The 21,597-nt window shown below is 36.9% G+C and overlaps 1 protein-coding gene across 1 annotated transcript in view; it reads left to right on the top strand.

Moving 5' to 3' along the window:
* Nucleotides 1-21,597, top strand: part of TAOK3 (TAO kinase 3) — a 148,670-nt gene that overhangs the window by 104,999 nt on the left and 22,074 nt on the right. The window contains exons 14-16 of the mRNA XM_006754140.2: nt 10,138-10,272; nt 18,380-18,616; nt 20,666-20,794. Coding sequence (XP_006754203.1) covers nt 10,138-10,272; nt 18,380-18,616; nt 20,666-20,794 — 501 coding nt within the window. The remainder of the gene's footprint in view (nt 1-10,137; nt 10,273-18,379; nt 18,617-20,665; nt 20,795-21,597) is intronic.

Here is a 21,597-nt window from a genome sequence, read left to right as displayed (position 1 = left end):
TGACCTTAGGGAATAAGTTCACAGAATGGAATTACAGAGGGGAAAATCCCTTATAATTTTGTTCTTATTAGGTATATATATTTTAATCCTCACCCGAGGATATTTTTCCATTGATTATCAGAGAGAATGGAAGAGAGAGGGAAAGACAGAGAGAAGCATCAATGTGAGAGAAACACATCGATTGGTTGCCTCCTGCACAAGCCCCAACCAGGGCCCCGGCTAGGGAGGAGCCTGCAACTGAGGTATGTGCCCTTGCCCAGAATTGAACCTGGGACCCTTCGGTCCACAGGCCAATGCTCCATCCACTGAGCCAAACTGGCTAAGGCCTTATTAGTATATTTGAGGTGTATATGTACTTGTTTTAATAAATAGCAACAGGCACATTCTAATTCTAGTGAGAGCATATTAAAGAATTTTTTTCACTTAGATTTCTATTTGTTGTGCATTATTCTTGGGAAGAAACGAAAATTAAACAGGTAAGAATGAAGGGCAGGAGAAAATATATTGGTCCCTGGCTGTGAATAATGGAGGGATACATATTTATTTTCTGAATTGATTAACTTATTCATTTATTAAACTAATACTGGTGGGGACCTCTATTATGTGCCAGGAACTATGGTAGGCCCTGTGGATACAGAGGAAATAAAACAGACATAGTGTTTTCATAGAGCTTATTATCTGTAGGGGAGATTAAGCAAATAATCATACTAATAACTATATCATGTAATTATGAAACTTGCTCTGGGTAAAAGGAGGATTTAATCTAGCAGGAAGTAGTGGAAAGCCTATCTACTAAAGTGACATTTAAGCTAAAACTTTAAAGACAAGTGGAAGTTAGGTAACTTGGGGTGAGCAATGGGGGTGAGTCAGAAAGCAACATGTACAAAGTACTAGAGACAAAAACAACTTTATATGTTCAAGGAAGAAGGGAAAGGTCAGAGGGGTTCGAGCTTGGTGAGCTATGTGGAGAGTCAATTGAGACCAGACAGACAGCAAGGACCCAGGTAATAAGAAAGCCATGGAAAAGCGTATATCAGACAGATGTAGAAACGTGCTAAGAGTTCAGCATTGCCCGCTGGCCTTTGAATACAGGCAAGTGAGCATATATTTGAAGGGTAGAAAAGAAGGTTTTGTGAGGCTCTCTTTTTGGAAGGAGCTCGCATGGATGCTGACATCTGGCTCTTTCCTTTCTATTTCCTCTGAGGCTCCATGGGTATAGATACAAAAAGAAGAGACATTCTGTTGGACTTTTTTCCTCCAGAACCTCTTAAATGGGAACCCAAAATTAGAAGAAAGATGCTACTGGTATAATCAATAAGAAAGAAGACCCTTGCCCTAACTGGTTTGGCTCGGTGGATAGAGCATCAGCCTGCGGACTGAAGGGTCCCAGGTTCGATTCTGGTCAAGGGCATGTACCTTGGTTGCAGGCACATCCCCAGTAGGGGTTGTACAGGAGGCAGCTGATCGATGTTTCTCTCTCATGGATGTTTCTAACTCTCCATCCCTGTCTCTCTCATCCCCCGTAGGGGGTGTACAGGAGGCAGCTGATCGATGTTTCTCTCTCATTGATGTTTCTAACTCTCCATCCCTCTCCCTTCCTCTCTGTAAAAAATTAATAAAATATATTTTTTAAAAAAAAGAAAAAGAAAGAAGACCCTGGTCTCAAATTCATTGAGGGTTTTCATTTTAATTTTGGCATGCTGGTATAGAGCTTTCTTGTGATGATGTGGGTCTTTTAATACTTTTTCCTCCCTGGTGCAATCACTTAAGAAGAATAAATGTTAATTTATATTTTGAAGTAAAAGGTAGTTGTATTTGGTCCACACACACACAAAAATGTTTGTCAGGTAGAATTAAGTTATGTAATGTATTTCTTTTTTTCTTATGAGATAGAGGAAATGTGATGGAAGAAAATTGAAAAACCTTTTCAAATAAAACTTTGAATGAGTTAACTCATTCTACTCTGGGTACATACCCAAAAGAATTGAAAGCAGGATCTCAAAGAAATGTCTGTACACCCCTATTCATAATAGCATTGTTCACATTAGCTAAAACATGGAAGCAACCCAAGTGTCCATCAGTGGATGAATGGATAAGCAAAATGTGGTACATACATACAATGAAATATTATTCAGCTTTAAAAAAGAAATGAAATCTTTTATATATATTATTGATTTCTGAATGGAAGGGAGAGGGGGAGACAGAAACATCAACGATTAGAGAGAATCATTGATCAGCTGCCTCCTGCATGCCCCACACTGAGGATCGAGCCCGCAACCCAGGCATGTGCCCTTGACTGGAGTCAAACCCAGGACCCTTCAGTCCACAGGCCAATGCTCTATCCACCGAGCCAAACCAGCTAGGACAGAAAGGAAATCTTACATGTGCTACAACATGGATGAACCATGGGGACATTATGCTAAGTGAAATATGTTACTCACAAAGACAAATGTATGATTGCACTTACATACTTAGGGTAGTCAAAATCATAGAGACAGAAAGTAGAATGGTGGTTGCCAGGGCCTCGGGAGAGGAGAGAAATGGGGAGTTATTGTTTAATGGGTATAGAGTTTCAGTACAGTATATACTGAACTGTATACTTAAAAATTATTAACATGGTAAGTTTAATATGTATTTTACCACAATAAAAAGAGGAAAATACATATAAGCAGACTATAAAATAGAACATATTATATGTGAAACCTTAATGTTAAATACGGTATGCCTGTGCTTAAAAATATTTCATCTTTAAACACAATAGAAACAAAAAAAAATATTTAGTTTATATTTGTTGGTTCATTTGAATTCCTAAAAGTTTTTCACTTAAGAACATAAATGAAATAGGATCTGAAACTCTCAGTGAAACAATTTATATAATAGACTATAGGAATGAGGAAACTAGTTTATAATCCTATCTGCCACTGTTAATTTTTCTTTACTTTGGATAAGTCACAAACCTCTTTGGGCCTCAGTTACTCCATCTGTAAAATTAGGAGTTGTTCTGTATGATTTCAAAGATCCCTTCCAGCTCTAAAATTTTGTGCTTCAATTCCTATAATATTTAAAGAAGCAAATCTCTAATATGACCCTCAAGCTATTTTGTAGAGGTAGCTCGGGAGCAAGCCTTATCCACACCTCACCCAGGACAAGTTCTGCTTCATCTCTTACATTATATATTTGGACTCCACTTAAGATTTCACTTGCAAAAGGGTTGGGTTTTTGTTTTATTTTGTTTTGTTTTCGAAAAGCCCCTCCTGTGATCAGTCCCTCTTTCTCCAAGTAGATGGGATGCTAAGTACAGTCTATTACATGTAAGTAACACTGATGTCACAGGTTGGATTCTCCAGGAAGTAGAGCTGAGATGATTTATCACAACAGGTTTTTAAAATTTATTAGGCATTTCTTTTGGGATGGATACCTCTAGAAGGGAAGAGAAGGAAGCAACATTTATCAGAAGGCAAAGCTGAACTGAGATGTAGGCCCAATGGCAGCCTCAATCAACTTCCCAGGGAGCTCTGGAGTTAAAATGGTTCTTTAGAGTTGGGCCAGAATGGCCAGGCCTTGATACCCCAACCTAGATCAGTCAATGAAATGAGCAACCTGGGGAGAGTATGAACTTGGGCAAGGCTGCCCTCTGCAGCCGAAGCAGTTCCTCAAAGACTGACAGCCAAAGACCACTGCCAGCAGTATGTCCTTCCTTAAAAGAGGTGGTGTACTTCTGAGTCTATCATCATTTGTGACCACAAAGATTATTTAGAAAAAAAGCAATCAGTATTGTTATGCAAAAGATTTACCAGTTTTGTATGAGTCCAGGTCCAGAATCTTAGTAAAGCCTATATATCACTAAATTATATTATAAACAATGTTCTATCCATTATCTTATTATCCCATTTTCTTTTCATTTTAAAAAATATATTTTTATTGATTTCAGAGAGGAAGGGAGAAGGAGAGATAGAAACATCAATTATGAGAGAGAATCATTGATAGCTAAACATTATGCTATTTTGGTTCACTAAGTATAATGATTAAAAGGGTTAAATAATCTTAAGAATTATCTTTATGGTTTGAGAGACTTAAGTGAATAGAGTTTCTCCAATAATAATACTCAATAAGAACATACTTAATAAATATGAACATCCAAGAATAAGGGTGGAAAATTTTTTGCTCCCCTGGATGGTTGCAATCAAGCAAACATACCCTAAATTAGTCAAGTCATAGATATGAAATAGATTATCATTTTAAATAGGGAGTAATTTTTTTTTTATTATTGCTTTCAGAGAGGAAGGGAGAGGAAAAGAGAGAGATACATCAATGATGAGAGAATCATTGATTGGCTGCCTCCTGCATGCCCCCTGCTGGGAATCAAGCCCACAATCCAGGCATGTGCCCTGACCAGAAATGACCACCATGACCTCCTGGTTCATAGGTCAATACTCAACCACTGAGCTACACCAGCCAAGCAAGGAAGTAAACTTTTAAAGGCTACATATACCTAGTAAGAGTGTGACTTGCAATTAACTGCTCTGTAAAGATGCCCTGAGTTTAGCAGGACAGTTCTATCTCAGATTAAGCCCCAAAAATGTAAAGTGGGACATTGAAAATTTCCTCTGACATCAGAATTTCAGGTTACTTCTTCCTCTCCAGTCTTTGCCTCTACTCTGGTCTTTCCCAGGCCCTGGAAGGATCCTAATCGAATCTTCCTTTTGAGCAAGAATGGTTTGATAAATCTAAACGTATATTCTGACAAAATTAACTTCAGGCACTTACTTATTTTCCCCTGGCTAGTGTTGGCATGCTGCTTTTTCCAATAACAAGAATATCACCATTTCTCCCGACTGGCAGGACCTCTCTCATCACCTACTGCCCAGCAGTGTCTGTCACATAATAAGCACTCAATGAATGTTTTGTGAACTGTTATAGGACACAACTCTGCACCCTAATTCTTGATTATTCACAAGTGGTTACAGTGCAAAGTTTTAATCCAGGTTAGTTTTTGGCTATCACCTAACCTACTTCTGAGCCTCCACTCTACTCCTTAAAATCACTGTGTATATAGCAGTAGCAAACAGATTTTAATAGCATCCTAAGCAGCAAAGTCTAAGCCACTATTTTAAGTGGGAATAGAGAGAGCAACAAAGTCTGTTTTCTGAATTTGTTAACTAAAAGGTATACTTTATTTTGTTTAAGTCTAAAATTACTTATCTTTGCCTGCTGCTGCCTTCTATTCATATAGCTCATTACATTTTAATATATTAAAAGTTTTTCTGCATTTATTCATTATTTTAGATATCCCTAAAGAACTCTAGTCATCATAGCCCCCTTTCACCGATTATTTCTAAAAATCATTCTATCCTAACTCCTAAAGCTTTACTTGGCCCTTCTTATTAGTCATTCCCCGCGCCCCCTTCTTTAAAAAAAGAACAGCTCTGACCAATTTCGTAGAAGAAAAAAAAAGAAAGAAATATCCTTGAGGGAACAGGATGTTCTAGTTTAATGTTCCCTTGCTTCAGTGGCCTTTCCTATTATTTTTGCTGAAGAGCAGGGCAGGTTCTTTGACTCTTCAACTCACACTTGGCAAAGTAAAAGTAAATTAACATATGAAGGTAATGTTTCTTAAACCGATCACTCTGCAAACCCCCTCTCTATAGTAACATCTGTATCCTCAGCGTTCTGCTAGTCATTTTTCTCCCTAATGGCTATCCCTCCAGCTTAAGGTATTCTTTCCCAACTTCTCCCCTTCCTCTATCCCCAGGTTTTGACAGCTATACCTGCTTAGGCAGTAATTTAATAATTTTGAAATGAACAAAACAAAAGAGAGATGGTGGGTTTGCTGATCCTTTCTCCACAGCATGAAAAGTGTTGGAATCTATAGAAAGGTTTCTTGACACCAGATAAAAGCCATTTTTTATGTCCCCTTCCCCCGCCATGTAAAGGGTGTGTGTGTGTGTGTGTGTGTGTGTGTGTGTGTCACTATTTTACAACTTTCTTGGAGTATAGAGTGACAGGTTTTTGTGAAATACAGATTTGAATTTTGTTAAATAATATAAGAGAAAATGCCATTTTTCTAACATCTCAGGCCTATATTCTAGAGCTTACTTATCCAGCAAACATTTACTGAATACCTAGTTATTAACCAATATGCTAGGTGCTAGAATGACTGAGATTTTTTCAAACCACGTTTCCTCTGCCTTCAAAACTCCCACAATTTCTTGCATAGACAGATAAGTAAATGTGTTGAGTAGTGTGATAAAGGCATATCCAAAACTTAGAGTTGATAGGAGTGATTTCTAGAATTAATTTTGAGTTAAGCTCTAAACAAGGGGCTACACCATAAATCTTCAATTTGGAAGCATAACTATTCAGACACTTAGGGAAAACTTCTAAACATAAAGCCCCTTGTCCAGGGTATAATAGTAAAAAGTGTGTGCCTCAGGTTTCACACACTTCACTGTGTTGTATAAAAGTTCAATTCTTTTGACTGAAGATTTGGAACAGATATTACACCAGCTTGTTTTTTAATCTGAAGAAGTTTTATTACTTATGATGAAAGAATGTTATAAATTTACCAAGTTAACATAGATTTACTTAAAACTGGTCCCAGATCATATTGGTATTTCAAAAAGCTAGTTTGTTTGTTCCCGGATGATAATGTTTTAAAGATAAATTATAACTAAGATATATATTTTGTGTTTTTTAAGCAATATTTTTTAATTGTTTTGAAAACAATTAAAATCACCCAAGGATATGTGTTTTTTTAATATATTTTATTGATTTTTTACAGAGCGGAAGGGAGAGGGATAGAGAGCCAGAAACATCAATGAGAGAGAAACATCGATCAGCTGCCTCCTGCACATTCCTACTGGGTATATGCCTGCAACCAAGGTACATGCCCTTGACTGGAATCGAACCTGGGACCCTTGAGTCTGCAGGTCGACGCTCTATCCACTGAGCCAAACCAGTCAGGACAGACATGGCTTTTTTTTAATTATTATTATTATTTTAGAGAGAGAGAAGCATTGATCAGTTTACTCCCATACACGCCCTTACCGCAAAACCCATATCTAGGTATGTGCCCTAACCAGAAATCAAACGCACAACCTTTCAGTGTATGGGACAACACTCCAACCAACTGAGCCACACTGGCCAGGGCTATTTTGTCTTGATAAAGTAGAACATGATAATTGTTCTTCATATTCTAAAATCATTCTTTAACATCAAAGAAGATGGCCCTCCCATCATTTGTAAATAATCTTCATAGGTGCCTAACTGCATAAAATAGCAAACTGACCTTTTCCACTATTAGCCTTAAAATGTGTTTAATTCAGAAACTGAGAGCCAAGTATAGTCATTTTCAAAGGGACTGCTTGCTACTTAAAGGGACAATAACCAACAGACAGTATACCCTGGTGAAGTTGATAGTTTAATTTGCTCATACTTGCTTCTCAAGTCACATTTCCCCATTTTCATGGATTCATTATTTAAGTTGTCTTCAGAGTTTTGAACTTGTTTTATGCAAAGGAATTGACTATTTTAAAATTCACTTTCCTATGTACTTGAAATAAATACCTACTCGTTTGTCCCATTTTGGGTTCTCTTGCATACCTTAATGTTGGTCATCTGTTATGAAACTGCTACGGAAAATTAAAAACTCTTTTTTAAAAGAAAAAATAAGGGTAGTAAGTAAAGAAACAGCATTATATTAGAGTATATTAAAATTTTATACGTATTCTTCAGACTAACTTCTAAAATAGCATTATTTTAAAAATAGACCTTACTGGGTTATTTAATTAGCTATGTGTCAAATAAAATCACTATGATTTTAAGTTTTAATTTGTCCAGTGTATTCCAAGATCCTTGAGTTTAAAAACTTAGCTAATAGAATGTGACTTTTAATTTGATAAGCTGGATCCTAATTCAAACGTGTTCATTTTTATGAGAGAAATTAAAGTAATAATATTAAAATTATACATATTTGCACATAAATTTGTTTTGTTTTATTGTATTATGTGAGGAGTGTGGATTCTAGTGTCACTGATTATCATTATAAATCAAGTCATAACAATTTGAAACAATGGTTGCCACATCATTTGAGATCTCAGTCGATGCACTTAATGTTATCTAACTAATCCTCACCAAAAACTGAGTCCTCAGGCCTCTCTCTACCTAGTCTATCTCTTCTGGTTGCTGGCATTTAAAAGCTTCTTGCTTTTCTGGTACTGCAATATTAAGAAAGATCAATTTTGGAGGTAAATGTAATTTGTTAATGAATATTCAGCAACATGAATGGTGGCTTTTTCTCTAGAACCTAAATTTAGTGCATAAATTTCAGTCCCACACCTAATCTTTCTTTTCCCTGTGAAATAAGAGTTTAGATTTCCCAGAAAATAACATTGAAAAAATTTAACTGACCTATTTATTTTACAAAATTGAAAAATATGGGTTAAATGCATTTTTAATCTTCAGCACTAACAGTACTTTTTGCAGTGATGGAAATGATATCTGCACCATTCAATATGGTAGCCATAATTAGTGTCTCCCTGAAACATAGCCGGTGTGACTTAAGAACTGAATTTTTACATTGTAACTTAATTTAAATATCTATGTGGCTAGTGGCTATCTTATGGCACAGTAGTATAGTAGAACATCCCTTAAATTTGATATATGTGCCCTCAATGGCATTTAGGGTCCCTTAATTATTTTTTTTAAATAGATCACCATACAGTAAATTGAAAAAAATCTCTAAATATAGATATAATGGGAGCTACCATCCCAACATTCTGAAGCATTCTAAATTTATAAAAAGGATAAAGAAAAGCAGCCCAATGATAAATTTAATCTTGGCTCTTGGCTTTTACATAAAAACGTAGATGTAAAATTTAATGTCCCTCAAGGAATATATGTGTTTTGACTTATCAACATTTTAGAGTATATAATAAAATTTTATATTTTCTAAACCTTTACTTTTATTTGCTAATGAAGGAAAGGGCAATTATTAAAAAAAATTCAAGTAGTCATGGGCAAAATGCAAAACTGAATTTTCACAAATGGTTTCTCCTAAACCCTTAGGGAAATAAGAGAATTAATTTCTCCTTCACTATCCTGAACATGTACTATTTAAAAATCCCCCATGGTTGTACATGTTTTTGAGCTATTAATTATTATAGTCTCTTTTCTGCAGGGTCAGACCTACTTACAGACTGACCACTCCATCTTTTATGGAGAGACACATCACCCTTTGAAAGCATTTTCCCCTTTAAAAGTCATCTCAGTTGCATTTAAGAAACATCCATTGCTGTCCTTCCAGGGAGTGTTATTTTTCACTGGGTGTTACAATAAGACTAATCACCTTTGCCTATCAAGAAGCATGGGCTTGATTAAATCAGTCAAGGGCATTAAATTCCAGCTTCTCTCACACTGGTGAGCATACCGAGACTGAGTTGAGGAAGAATTTGTGAAACTATCATTTGGTTAAAATTGTATGCCTGTCTCTTTAAATCTAAAAAAAAAAAAAAATCCTTTCAGAAGCTGTAGAGAGAAGGTGCTAGAACTGTGTACGATCATGACTGGAAAGCAGGATCCCTCAGTGACTGCCGAATCTTCTCAGCACAAGACAGAGAGGCAGTTCAGCACAAGCCTACCCTGGTTCTAGGCAGAACGATGATCCTACCGAACAGAGCGCAAATAAAATTAAATTGAGAAAGCAGATCTTTCAAGGGAATGAGGCGGAGGCTCGCTTTTATGTTAAAAGCAACCAGCATCCTCCTTGCTAGACGTGGACATGACATTTTTAAAGGAATTATTTGGTTACAGCGTTTTAAACAAACTGTTCTAAGGAGTCTGTACATGGCATTGTTTTTTCTATTCTTTTTTTCTTTTGCATATATGTGATTCTGGAGGTAAAGAAAAAGCCTGCCAGGGATTCAGAAGGCATCCCACTAGCGATCAGCTGACATTCCTAACTGAAGGCTGCAATGTGTTGCTTATTCATTTTGTACCGTGGGAGCTGCGGGGACTAGCAGAGAGCTAAACTATGCATTTCAAACAGCAGTGCTTGTGCAGAAAGAGGGGTGAGAGAGAGGCAGCCGGCGAGGAAAGAGCACAGCTGGACTTTCTCCTTGTTTTTATCCATTTCTGCAGGATCATGTATTCATAAGGGATGAGGCGGGCCACGGCGATCCCAGGCCTGAGCCACGGCCTACCCAGTCAGTTCAGAGCCAGGCCCTCCACTACCGGAACAGAGAGCGCTTTGCCACGATCAAATCAGCATCTTTGGTAAGCAAACACCCCTCTACTCACCTTCCCTTCCTTCCCCTCCTCCCCATCTGGCAGCCTCTCGCCCTCCCTGAGCCTCTCTCGGCTTCATGGATGGGAGGAAAGGAGTCAAGAATGTTTTCTCCCTCCTAATAATTTTATTCATTTTAGAAAAAATCTGTTGGCATAGCAACCTGATCTCAGATATTTTAGCATTGTCTACGGCATGGGGGGTGGGGGGGAACCTTTGTGTGTGTGTGTGTGTGTGTGTGTGTGTGTGTGTGTGTGTATTTATATATGTTGTATGTGCAAAATAAAAGGCCTTTAAGATGAAATTGCTATTATATCTAATTTTTAAAGAACTGTCTTTTCAGTAAAATAATAATGCTAAAAATATTTTAGAAGGATTTGATGTATGTGTATGCAGGGCACTAAGCTTCTTTTTATATAGATTCATATATATCAATAATGTATACACAGATATCAAAAGGTAAAACACAATTTTTTCAAATATATGGTTGCCAGCTACTGTGTATAATTGTAGAAAATAAGATAACTTGCTTCCTAGGGATGGATTGCTGGTTCGTTCTGGTTCATTCATTTATTTATTGCAACAATGGTAGTGGCTGCACTTCCCCATTTAACCCCTGAAGAATTTCCCGGCACCAATAAAGCAAGAAGGGCTTTGTAGGAGAGGATAGGGATGGTTGTGGAAGAAAAAATACTGTAGGATCCTTCAGCATTTTTACTATTGCAAATGTGATTGCTGGATGCCCTTGTAGTAGCAAAAGGGGTGTGTGCTGGAAGAGTTAGTTTTCATGCCTCCTCCCCTTGGTCCCCAGCGCGTGCGCGTGCGCGTTCACACACACACACACACACACACACACACACACACACACACTCATATCGTTTCATCCTTGGCACTCTAAACTGTCTTTAATCTTTTGCTTCTGAATCTCATTTCTCGGCCAAAAAATTATTGAAATATTAGTTGTTTTGCCCAAATTGATGTTAGAGGTTACATGTGCAGGAAGAGTTAGTGTACACTGCCTGGCTATTACATTTAGAACCTATGATGACATCATCCAAGGCCGACCCAGAAATGATTATTTTTCTTGTCCTATTTTTTAAACCTGATTTGCCTTTTATTTCCCAAGTCTTTATGAGGCTTCGATTATCTTTGGAATTAATAATGGATTATAATCTTTAAAAACCCAAATATAAGGAAAACGGGACTTAAAGTACCCACATATTGCTATGCCTGCTGCTATTTAAAAGCAAGCAATTTAATGTAGACTCCTTATAAATAATAAGCCTGTTTGTAAGTTCCTTTGTATAGAAGTTCTTTGTAATCTCTTTAATGAACAATTTTTCATTTTAAATGAATGCTATACTGTGTAATGGAGATCTTAAAATGTCCACTATGTATTTGCTAGTGATTGTTAAGCACCTTAAAAACATGCTTCTGAGTCTAAATAAAGCATGAAATATTAAATAATAAATATCTTCATGCCACGATATCTGACAAAAGAAGAAATATGGTATTTATGGAATGTTACTACTTACCACCGACTCTTGTGAGACTTGTAACCTTATTCAGACCTGTTCATGTTGAAATGAGAGGAAAAAGATGAACAACCACTGAGAATCAGAGCACCATAGCAGGTTTTGAATGTGAAGCAGACATTATACCAAGTGGATTTCCCCTCTCGAGGGCAGGTTCTCTGCTCTTCTCACTTGCCACACCCTCATTCCCACATCATATATTCATGACCTCTCCTACCTCCTAGTAAGTAAGATACTACTACTGCCATGCCAGAATGATCTTACGCTTGCATTTGTGAGCTCACCCGGCGTTGCTCTGTGTATATCAGCCATCACAGTCTCCCTCTCTGTGGAAAATGAAAGCTGCTTCCCTACTAGGCCACCTCAGGGCTGTGGGCAATGTCCTCAGGAACCCTTCTGACTTCTACAGGCTTCATAGTGCCCCTCCTGAGAACAGCTGGGATCTGTCTCTCTGGTGGACTTTTGATTTGCTAAAAGGCCTCTGCCCCTATATTAAGTTAAAAAGAGTAGCTAATAGGCTGTTGCTGTAGCCACAAAGTAAGTTGGGTTTTTTGTTTTGTTTTGTGGAAAACCCTCTTCAAATGTAATGTTTTGGGAATCACAGTGGGATTGATGGGAGTTTATCAGAGTTTAGTGGTATTTGTATCTAGTGGCTTTTAGAGAGAGAAAAGAAATAATGGAAGGGAAAAGTGGTATGATTCCACATCCCGTTTTGGACAGTCTAACTATTGGCATGGATATTTCAATGTATATTACCAAGTACTTAAGTTCTACTACCAATTATATTATTTTAAAGACTAATTTCAATCAGAATATATAAATTAGGACACTGGAATATCAAAAAGAATACTCTAATTTTTAAAAATATATTATGAATCTTATCCATTTTTCATGGATCCCAACCCAAATGAAAAAGGACTAAAATTACTTAAATAACATAAAAGTAAGAGTAAAATCATGGGGAAATGAAGGTCTAGTATAACAAACAAATCACTGTTGAACCCTCTCTTCATTTCTTATAATTGATAACAATAGTATATTGATTGATTTTGGTTTTAGTCTTTCTTTACAGTCTTCTAGTAAAAGTGGTAATAAGCCACAGAGTGATCCAAAAGTGAGCAGCAAAAGAGAGAAATTTAGAAATGAGCTTTTCAATTACTAGATAAATAAGTGATATGTAAATGTTTTAAATAGGCTTGCAAATTGAAAAAATAAATTATGGTTCCTCAAATTTGTTTTATCAGCCTATCTCTTCTACATACCTAAAAGAATCCTAGCTCTGTGGTTTTCCCCTGAGCATTTCTTTCTATATTGTGCTTTTGAATGGGGTCCTTGACAGGTATATGAAGCCTATGGACTATAGGTTTTACTGATGGATGTTTTTTTTATTAATTTGGCACCTTAAAACTGAGATTTTTATTACGCACCCTGAACAATTGCATTTCTAATGAAGGAGACACAAGGACTGCGAACCTTGATACCAGAGGAAACCTTAAGGAAACTTTAGAACTATATATGTAATAATAATCATTTCAGAGAAAGATTATTGACCTTATTTTAAAAAATTAGGAAAAGTAAGGGCATTTCATGGAATCTTTTAAATTTTATCCTTTCTTCTTCTTCTGTAAGAAAGTTCCTATCTGGCTGATTTGTTATCTGGAAAAGGGAATAGTTTATATAGTTCTTCAAAATTACTGACTTGTTGGGCCTTTGACACCTGCCTTTTGAGTTTTTATTGTTAGTGAATGGAGATCCTAATATTTTAATTAGATTAGTGACCCATGAGAGTGTTTCAGCTGATGTTACATCTGATGTCATTTTTTTCTTAAAATTTCCTAATGCCCTGGATCATTGGCTGTTCCCATAGTAGATGTTAATATAAAGAGCACCAAGACCATAGCTATGAGACAATTCAGCTTTTGGTCTCATGAAGGAATTCTCACTGGAATGCTACCACACAGGTGAATTTATATTAGAATACACATTAGGGAGAAGGACCTACAACTCTTAGTTTCCAAGCTCCAGGAAAGCATGTAAGAGAAAGTAGTTATTGATCTATCTAAGCAAATATAGATTATTTGACATTGGTTTTACAGATTCAGTAGAAAAACTCATATACAAATGGAGTCTTCATTTGGATTTTTAAAAATGCAACCTGATTATTCAGCTAATTGTGAAATTGGGAACCTGAATGAGTTTGATAGACAAGCATAAAAGTATTGGAGCCTCAGCAATAAATGCTACTGTTTCACCTCTCCTGAACCCCACTCTTCTGTTTCTAAATGCTTGAAAAGGTGTTCTCTTCCTGGATAGTGTATCAGAGGATGCTTAGCAAAATATTGCATATCTCCCCTTTCCTTTTTGTTGGCTTCTTAATCTCACTAAGATCATTACTGATACCATTTTTCTTGTACTGTCCAATCTGTATGCCTATCCCACATGACCCAAGACTTTCAATAAATGAATATTGAATGAATGAATGGACAAATGAATGAATGAATTCTCTTTCAGCCCTGCTTCCACATCAGAATTTGGATTTATAAGTGTGCATTTCAAAGTTCTTCTTGTCAGTTTTTCTGCATAAGTTAGAATTGCCTGTTACTTTTCCCATGAACATAAAATATTTTTCCCCTAGGTATTCTAAAGAGTGGGATGTCAACATTCTAATGCCAAAATGTACTCACTATATTCTTTTTAAGAATTGGCTATAAATTTCATTTGTTTTAAGTTCTGATGGTAGCCAGTTTTATTATAAGCATTATTTTGATTCTTACATATAATTAATCCTATAAGTTGGTTTTGATCTCTTAAGGGGGTAACATTATCAGCCCCCATGCTCCTCTTTTGTGTTCAGTAAGTTGCTTATTAGCCTTCTAGTGCAATGTCCTGTACTTGGTAGGCATATAGTACACTTTGGGTGATGCGGTGTGTTGTAAGTCCAAAATTTGCTGGAATTAAACCAGGTAGAATGGAATGGCTATAAAAACTTTCTGAAAAATGTTGTCTTCCTTTATGGGTTTTTGTTTGTTTTGTTTTTGTTTTTTCATATTATTCTAGGTATATGAATAGTTAACAGTTCAGAAATTATACATCCTTATAATCCACAACCTGGATACAAGTACAGTTTTATTGTTCAACTTGCCTTTTCTCTTTGACCCACTTCTGACCTATGTCCCCATGACCAGAAACGCATAGTGGAGGGAAAAAGAGACAGATTACTCAGAGGCTGGCAGGAGAAGGAAGGGAACCAGCATCTACTGAACATTTCCTAAGTGTCAGACACCTTGCTAGACACAAGTGTTATCTTATCAGTGATCTCATTGTAGGGGTGGTTCCTCTTTACATATGAAAACTGACTTAAGTAATTTGCCCAAGTTCAGTTAAGGGATGGAAGTAAGGGGTGGAATGAGATTTGCCTCCAAGCAACCTACTGGGTGTGCAAGATGAAACTGCTCACTTTTAGTTGATCACATATTTGAGTTCAGGATTGTGAAAACTACAGTCCCTACATTTCTTTCTTTCTTTTTTTTTTTTTTTGATTTATTGCTTAAAGTATTACAAAGAGTATTACATATGTAATGGTCTTTATTATCCATAAATGAGTGAGACAATCCCTACATTTCTATAACCTTCTCTCATTTTCAGACTTATTCAATTTGTTATTTGGATTTACCACTCTCTTCAGCTTTGATTGTTTGGGGTGTTGATTTCCTTCATTACCTCAAAACTGAAAGTTTCATTCATTTCTTCTTTGGTGATATGAATTTCCTCAGGCAATTTCAGAGCCATACGATCTTAGTTCAAATTCCAGGCTTTATAAAAATTAAAGAGGTAAATTGCATGAGAAACACATCTTAAAGCATAAAGTATAATAAAAATAATGAGCTTTTTTATTTTATTGACAAAATAGTTTATTCATAAGACCTGAGGTTTAAACTTAAAATGCACAGGCATTGGGGGGCGGGGCAGGCTGGGAGAGGACAATGTGGGTAAAGGGAGCATATGTAATGCTTTCAACAATAAAGAATTATATTTAAAAAATAAAGTGGTAAAAAAATGCACAGGCATACATAACTCTAGGTAACATTTTAAAAAATAAATTTTATGTTAGACTTTACAAATGAAACATCTGGTTATACTTTTATTTACAGTCATCTATCTAGCTTAAACATAGAAATGTAACACTATCTGTGTCTAAAAAGACAATGACTTTGTAACTCAGAAAGTTGGTTGTATAAATGGAAGGTGATGGTAGGAATTTAAGGAGATTTTTCAAATCATGGGAAGCATTTAAAAGCAAAGTGTCTCTCCTGGAATTTAATGCTATACAATGCTAGCATGTTGAGCTTTTTAATTTGTTTCTGCCACATAATTGTATGATCTGGTTTGCAGTAGGACCACCCTTTTCACAGGGACTCACCCACCAATTAGGATAGAAAAATGTTCTTGACACAAGTCATTTCTGTTTTATCTTTAGGCCATCTGGTTTAGGGAAATGGCCATATTTTATTTTATTGACCACAAACCAGTCTAACATTCTGCTGGCAAGTTTCAATAGCTTTAGAGTGTGCCATGCCTCACCTTTGGAAATCTGATTAAAGAAGGAATACTAAAATAAGAAGAAAAAAAAAGTACACAGATAAATCATCTCTGAAACTTATTACCCTTAAACAGACATTTTATTGCCATATTTGTCTGAAAAACAAGTGAGTTCAGAAAGGACTAAATGGTGTCCTTTCTGTTGATTAGAATTGTTTTTAATCCCTACAGTTGAACTTCAGGAAGGCACAAACATGAAGTGAAATATACACATATATTTCAAACTATTTCTTTTTTTATTATGAAATAAGCCCATTAGAAAATACAAAATTGTGATAACAAAAAAGATTATTAATAATCTTTAGAGTGTTAGGTGCCTCTTTGGTGATGATGTTCCTTTTTTGGTCTTGAAATATTGTCTGCTCTTATTCCTCATACTTTAGAGAGGATTGTCCTTTAGAAAAAAGAAATGAATATGAAACCGAGCGTAAGTTTCAGCTGGAAAGGTTTCAAAGTTCGGCTAATGTTTAATGTGTACTTTGATAATACTATCCAGTTACAGAACTGCACTCTTGATAGTGAGGACTCAGTCTAATATGCAGGGACACCTTCTAAAAAGAGTAGAGAAACAGACTGTTCTTTGTACAAAATACACTTTGACCCATAAACTGAAAATAGTAGACAGAAGTTCTAGCAGCATGAAAATTTCTAGTAAAATGTGTTTGAGGTTTAGATTGAAGAGAAGTGGCTAATAGTACATAGGAATGACTAAATCGCTTAGTGAAAAACAAAACTAAAGTTATAATTTTTTTTCTAAAATAAATACAAGAGAAGGAAGTGACAGAGAATCTGACAGGAAAATAACGAGGGGTGATAAATTGAAGGAAGGACTGAAAAATCAGAATAGGTTAAATAGAAACGAGATATCAAAATTCACATTTGCAGTGTTCAGTTTGTTGGCCATTCACTTGTGAATGGGTTAAGGAAAAACTAATGAGAATAGTGGCCGTCCAAGAAATCACAGAAATGTCATTTTTCTCTTTAGGACAGCAAGTAGATGTATTGTAATTTGTTAGCATCTCTTCTGAAGATTTAAGGGAGAGAGTTCTTTCTCTTTCTCTCAATTCATATTAAGAATAGGAAATAAGTCTTGTTCTAACTATTTTTTAAAGGATATTCAAGATTCCTATGACTGTTTGAGACATAATCCTTAACAAACAGCCCAGCAGTATGATGTGTTGCAGTGGTTCTCAGTCAGAGGGACTGAGATGCCCCCACCCCCACCCCTACTCTGGCCAGGAGACATTTGGCAATGTCTGGAGACATTTTTTAATTGTCTTGACTTGGGAGGTGCTGCTGGACTCCAGTGGGTAAGTCAGAAATGCTGCCAAACATCCTACAGTGCACAGGACAGCACCCACAACAAAGAACTATCCAGGCCCATGTGAGTAGTGCCAAGGTTGAGAAGCCCGGGTGTAGTGGAAATAGCATTACTCTGGCATCAGACAGAAATGGGTCTGAATCCCAGCCCCACTCCTTATTAGCTACGTGACCTTGAGCATATACAGAGGCGGGCAAAAGTAGGTTTACAGTTGTTTGTCTAGAAAAAGACATGCAGGTTATGATTATTACAACAACTTTATTAACGTAAAAGGATGTTACTCACAACTGTAAACCTGCTTTTGCTCACCTCTTGTATATAATGATATATTAAAAACATGTAAATCTATTTTGGCCAAATGAATAAATAAATTCCCCACAGGTCTCAATTTTTTTTTCATCTATAAACTCGGGGTGGTAACATTAGTCAACCTCATAGATGAATAAAATGAATGAGTGAGTGAGATGGTTTTTAGGATCAGAGATAAAGTATATGAAGAGCATCCAGCACAGTGCCTGGTACAGGTAAATGTTCAGGAAATAGTACGTAAATAAAACTATGCCAGAGCGTTCTTCTCCTTTGCCTGAAAGTTTGCCTTTCGTGAAGCTGGTCACCTGAGTTCTGTTTCCCAACCCAAATCAGGTTACACGGCAGATCCATGAGCATGAGCAGGAGAACGAGTTGCGGGAACAGATGTCAGGATATAAGCGGATGCGGCGCCAGCACCAGAAGCAGCTGATCGCCCTGGAGAACAAGCTGAAGGCTGAGATGGACGAGCACCGCCTCAAGCTACAGAAGGAGGTGGAGACGCATGCCAACAACTCGTCCATCGAGCTGGAGAAGCTGGCCAAGAAGCAAGTGGCTATCATAGAAAAGGAGGTCAGTATGTGTACGCATGCTTTCGTGCCATGGTCTTGCCAAGCCTGTTCCAGCCAGTTAGCAGGAGACAAGAGGGGTGTGATTTTTGGTGATAAAGGAACAGTATTGCTTTGGTGAGGGAGTAGGGATGGTTTTATGGGGCTACTTAAACTTATCTTAAAAGTTAATATAGTAGCCCTAACCGGTTTGGCTCAGTGGATAGAGCATTGGCCTGCAGACTCAAGAGTTCCAGGTTCGATTCCAGTCAAGGGCATGTACCTTGGTTGCGGGCACATTCCCAGTAGGGAGTGTGCAGGAGGCAGCTGATCGATGTTTCTCTCTCATCGATGTTTCTAACTCTCTATCCCTCTCCCTTCCTCTCTGTAAAAAATCAATAAAAAATATTTTTTAAAAAGTTAATATAGTAACTAAAGGTGCATACCATGTTCTTGTTTATTCAGATATATTCTGAGCATCAACCCTTTGCTGTTGGCCTGGGTAAAATTAAAACACACACACACACACACACACACAAAAGACAAAAGATGCTTCTAGCCCAGCCATGGGCAAACTACGGCCCGCGGGCCGGATCCGGCCGTTTGAAATGAATAAAACTAAAAAACAAAAAGACCATACCCTTTTATGTAATGATGTTTACTTTGAATTTATATTAATTCACACAAACACTCCATCCATGCTTTTGTTCCGGCCCTCCGGTCCAGTTTAAGAACCCATTGTGGCCTTCGAGTCAAAAAGTTTGCCCACCCCTGTTAACCTATGGAAACTTGGACGGTACCTACCACACCCACAGTCCTCTTCAAAGGAAAATTGCTCTACAAATAGTCCCTTTTGCTGGTGATAATCCTTGCCTACAGCTGATTGGACTCTGGATGGGCAACTGACTAATTGTAGCAAGTAATTAGTCTGGCTATTGTTTGAATATTCTAGAGAACATTTTATCTTCCCCATCCTGATTCTAACTAATTTTCAAAACAGAGGGATGGGTAAGGCAGACAGTCAAAATTATCACCTTTATTGCTCATAAATGTTAGATGGGAGAAGTGATTTCTATGTGAAGAAAGATGGGCCTAATCCTACTGAACAAAATTAGCCAGGCCTGCCTTCCCAGGCCCTGGCACCTCCCATAAGATTTACAAAGTGTGGAAAAGCAGGGTGAACATGTGTTCCCTGGGGATGAAGTGACTGGGGACAGGATGCCAGGGGTATTTCAGTAATTAGACTCTCTCTCTCCACATGAAAGGAAAATACAGAATTGTAGAAGAAGCATTCCACCAACAGCTAGCCATCCATGAGGTCTCATGGATGTTGATTAAATAAACCAGTCAGATTCTTTCTTGGGAATTTGACTTGGTAGATATGTGGGGAGGATCATTCATAATGGAAGAATGGTTGTTCATGGATGCTAAACATCAGATAAGATATATAAAAAAGAACCATGAAGCATGATTCTTAAGCACCTTATCTACATAAGTGCTTCATTGAATGGTCCCTAAAATTTAGATTTGTTCACTCTCAGGAACCAGTATTTATTGGGTTATCTTTTATTTGTTTGGCATTCAATCCACTAAGAAGCCGCCAAATGTCCTGGTGTCTAACTGTTGTAAATTCTGACAGGTAACTAAGAAATCAAATGTCATCAGCTTTGCTTAGTATATTAGATGTGAAATCTGATAGTTGCAATAATTAATCAATTAAAGTTAGATTATTAGAATAAAACTGACCAGTTATGTTTATCCATCTTTATAATATAACCCTTCAGCTGTCAACAATATGAAAAAAAAATTATTATAATTATAGTTAGTTTACCTTTCATCCCATATATTTTCATGTATGTGTTTATGGTTTTCCTTCATATTTTTCCCATAAAATGTTTGTTGAAGATACAGGGAAATCAGAATAGGCTTTTCCTTATTTTGTTTTTAATTAATAATTTGTTCAAAAATTACATTATTCAGCATTTATGGATTCTTTCAATGCATTAGAGAATATATATGGCTAAATTCTGTGTGAAGAACAAGTCATCCAAGATCATATTTGGTATTTTTGCAGGCAAAGGTAGCTGCAGCAGATGAGAAGAAGTTCCAGCAACAGATCTTGGCCCAGCAGAAGAAAGATTTGACAACTTTCTTAGAAAGTCAGAAGAAGCAGTATAAGATTTGTAAGGAAAAAATAAAAGAGGTAAGAATACCAATATCTGTAGTCACCAATTTGCCATTAGAATGGTTAGAACTTAAAATTGATTCATCACACATTGTGATCAATATGTAGTCTAACCCATTGATTCTCAAACTTTACAGTAGAATCATCTGAAATGCTTATTAAAACAGATTACTAATCCACTCGTACATTTTCTGATTCAATGGGTCTGGAGTGGAATTTGAAATACGCATTTCTAACAAGTTCCCAGGTGATGCTGATACTGGGGGTCCAGGCACCACACTTCATGAACCATTTGTTCTAACTCTAAACCATCTTGCTTACTTCTCCACACTTCAGACAGAGTGATCTTTTCAAACCATAAGTCTAGTCATATCACTTTATGGTTTTAATATTTACTGGCTTCCCATTGCTCTTAATATAGATCAAAATACTAGATTCCCTACATGGTCTACTACCAGCCTCTCCTCCAGTCTCACTTCACAGCAGTGTTCTCCCCACCTGCTTACCCCACCCCCAACACTTCACTGCTCCTGCCACAACAGTCACCTTTTGGTTCCTCAAGTGTATTAAACTCTACTCTTCCCCAAGGTCTTTGCTCATAGTGTTTCTTCCATCAGGATGCTCTCCACACACCTTACCCTCATTCCCTCCCTGACTGTAATTCTGCTGTTTATTTTTATTCCTCCTCCTTGTAAGATTTAGGATCATTTATTAGTACCTTAACTTAAATACCACTTCTGCAGGGTAGCCTTTCCTGACTGCCTTGACCAGGGCAGGTGCCTCTGGTTTCATGACACTAGCTTTCAATTATACATTTTCTT

Source organism: Myotis davidii, unplaced genomic scaffold (assembly GCF_000327345.1).
Source record: "Myotis davidii unplaced genomic scaffold, ASM32734v1 scaffold1330, whole genome shotgun sequence".
NCBI lineage: Eukaryota > Metazoa > Chordata > Mammalia > Chiroptera > Vespertilionidae > Myotis > Myotis davidii.
The sequence above is the reverse complement of the archived record's forward strand: the minus strand, read 5'-3'. Positions and strand labels throughout refer to the sequence as shown.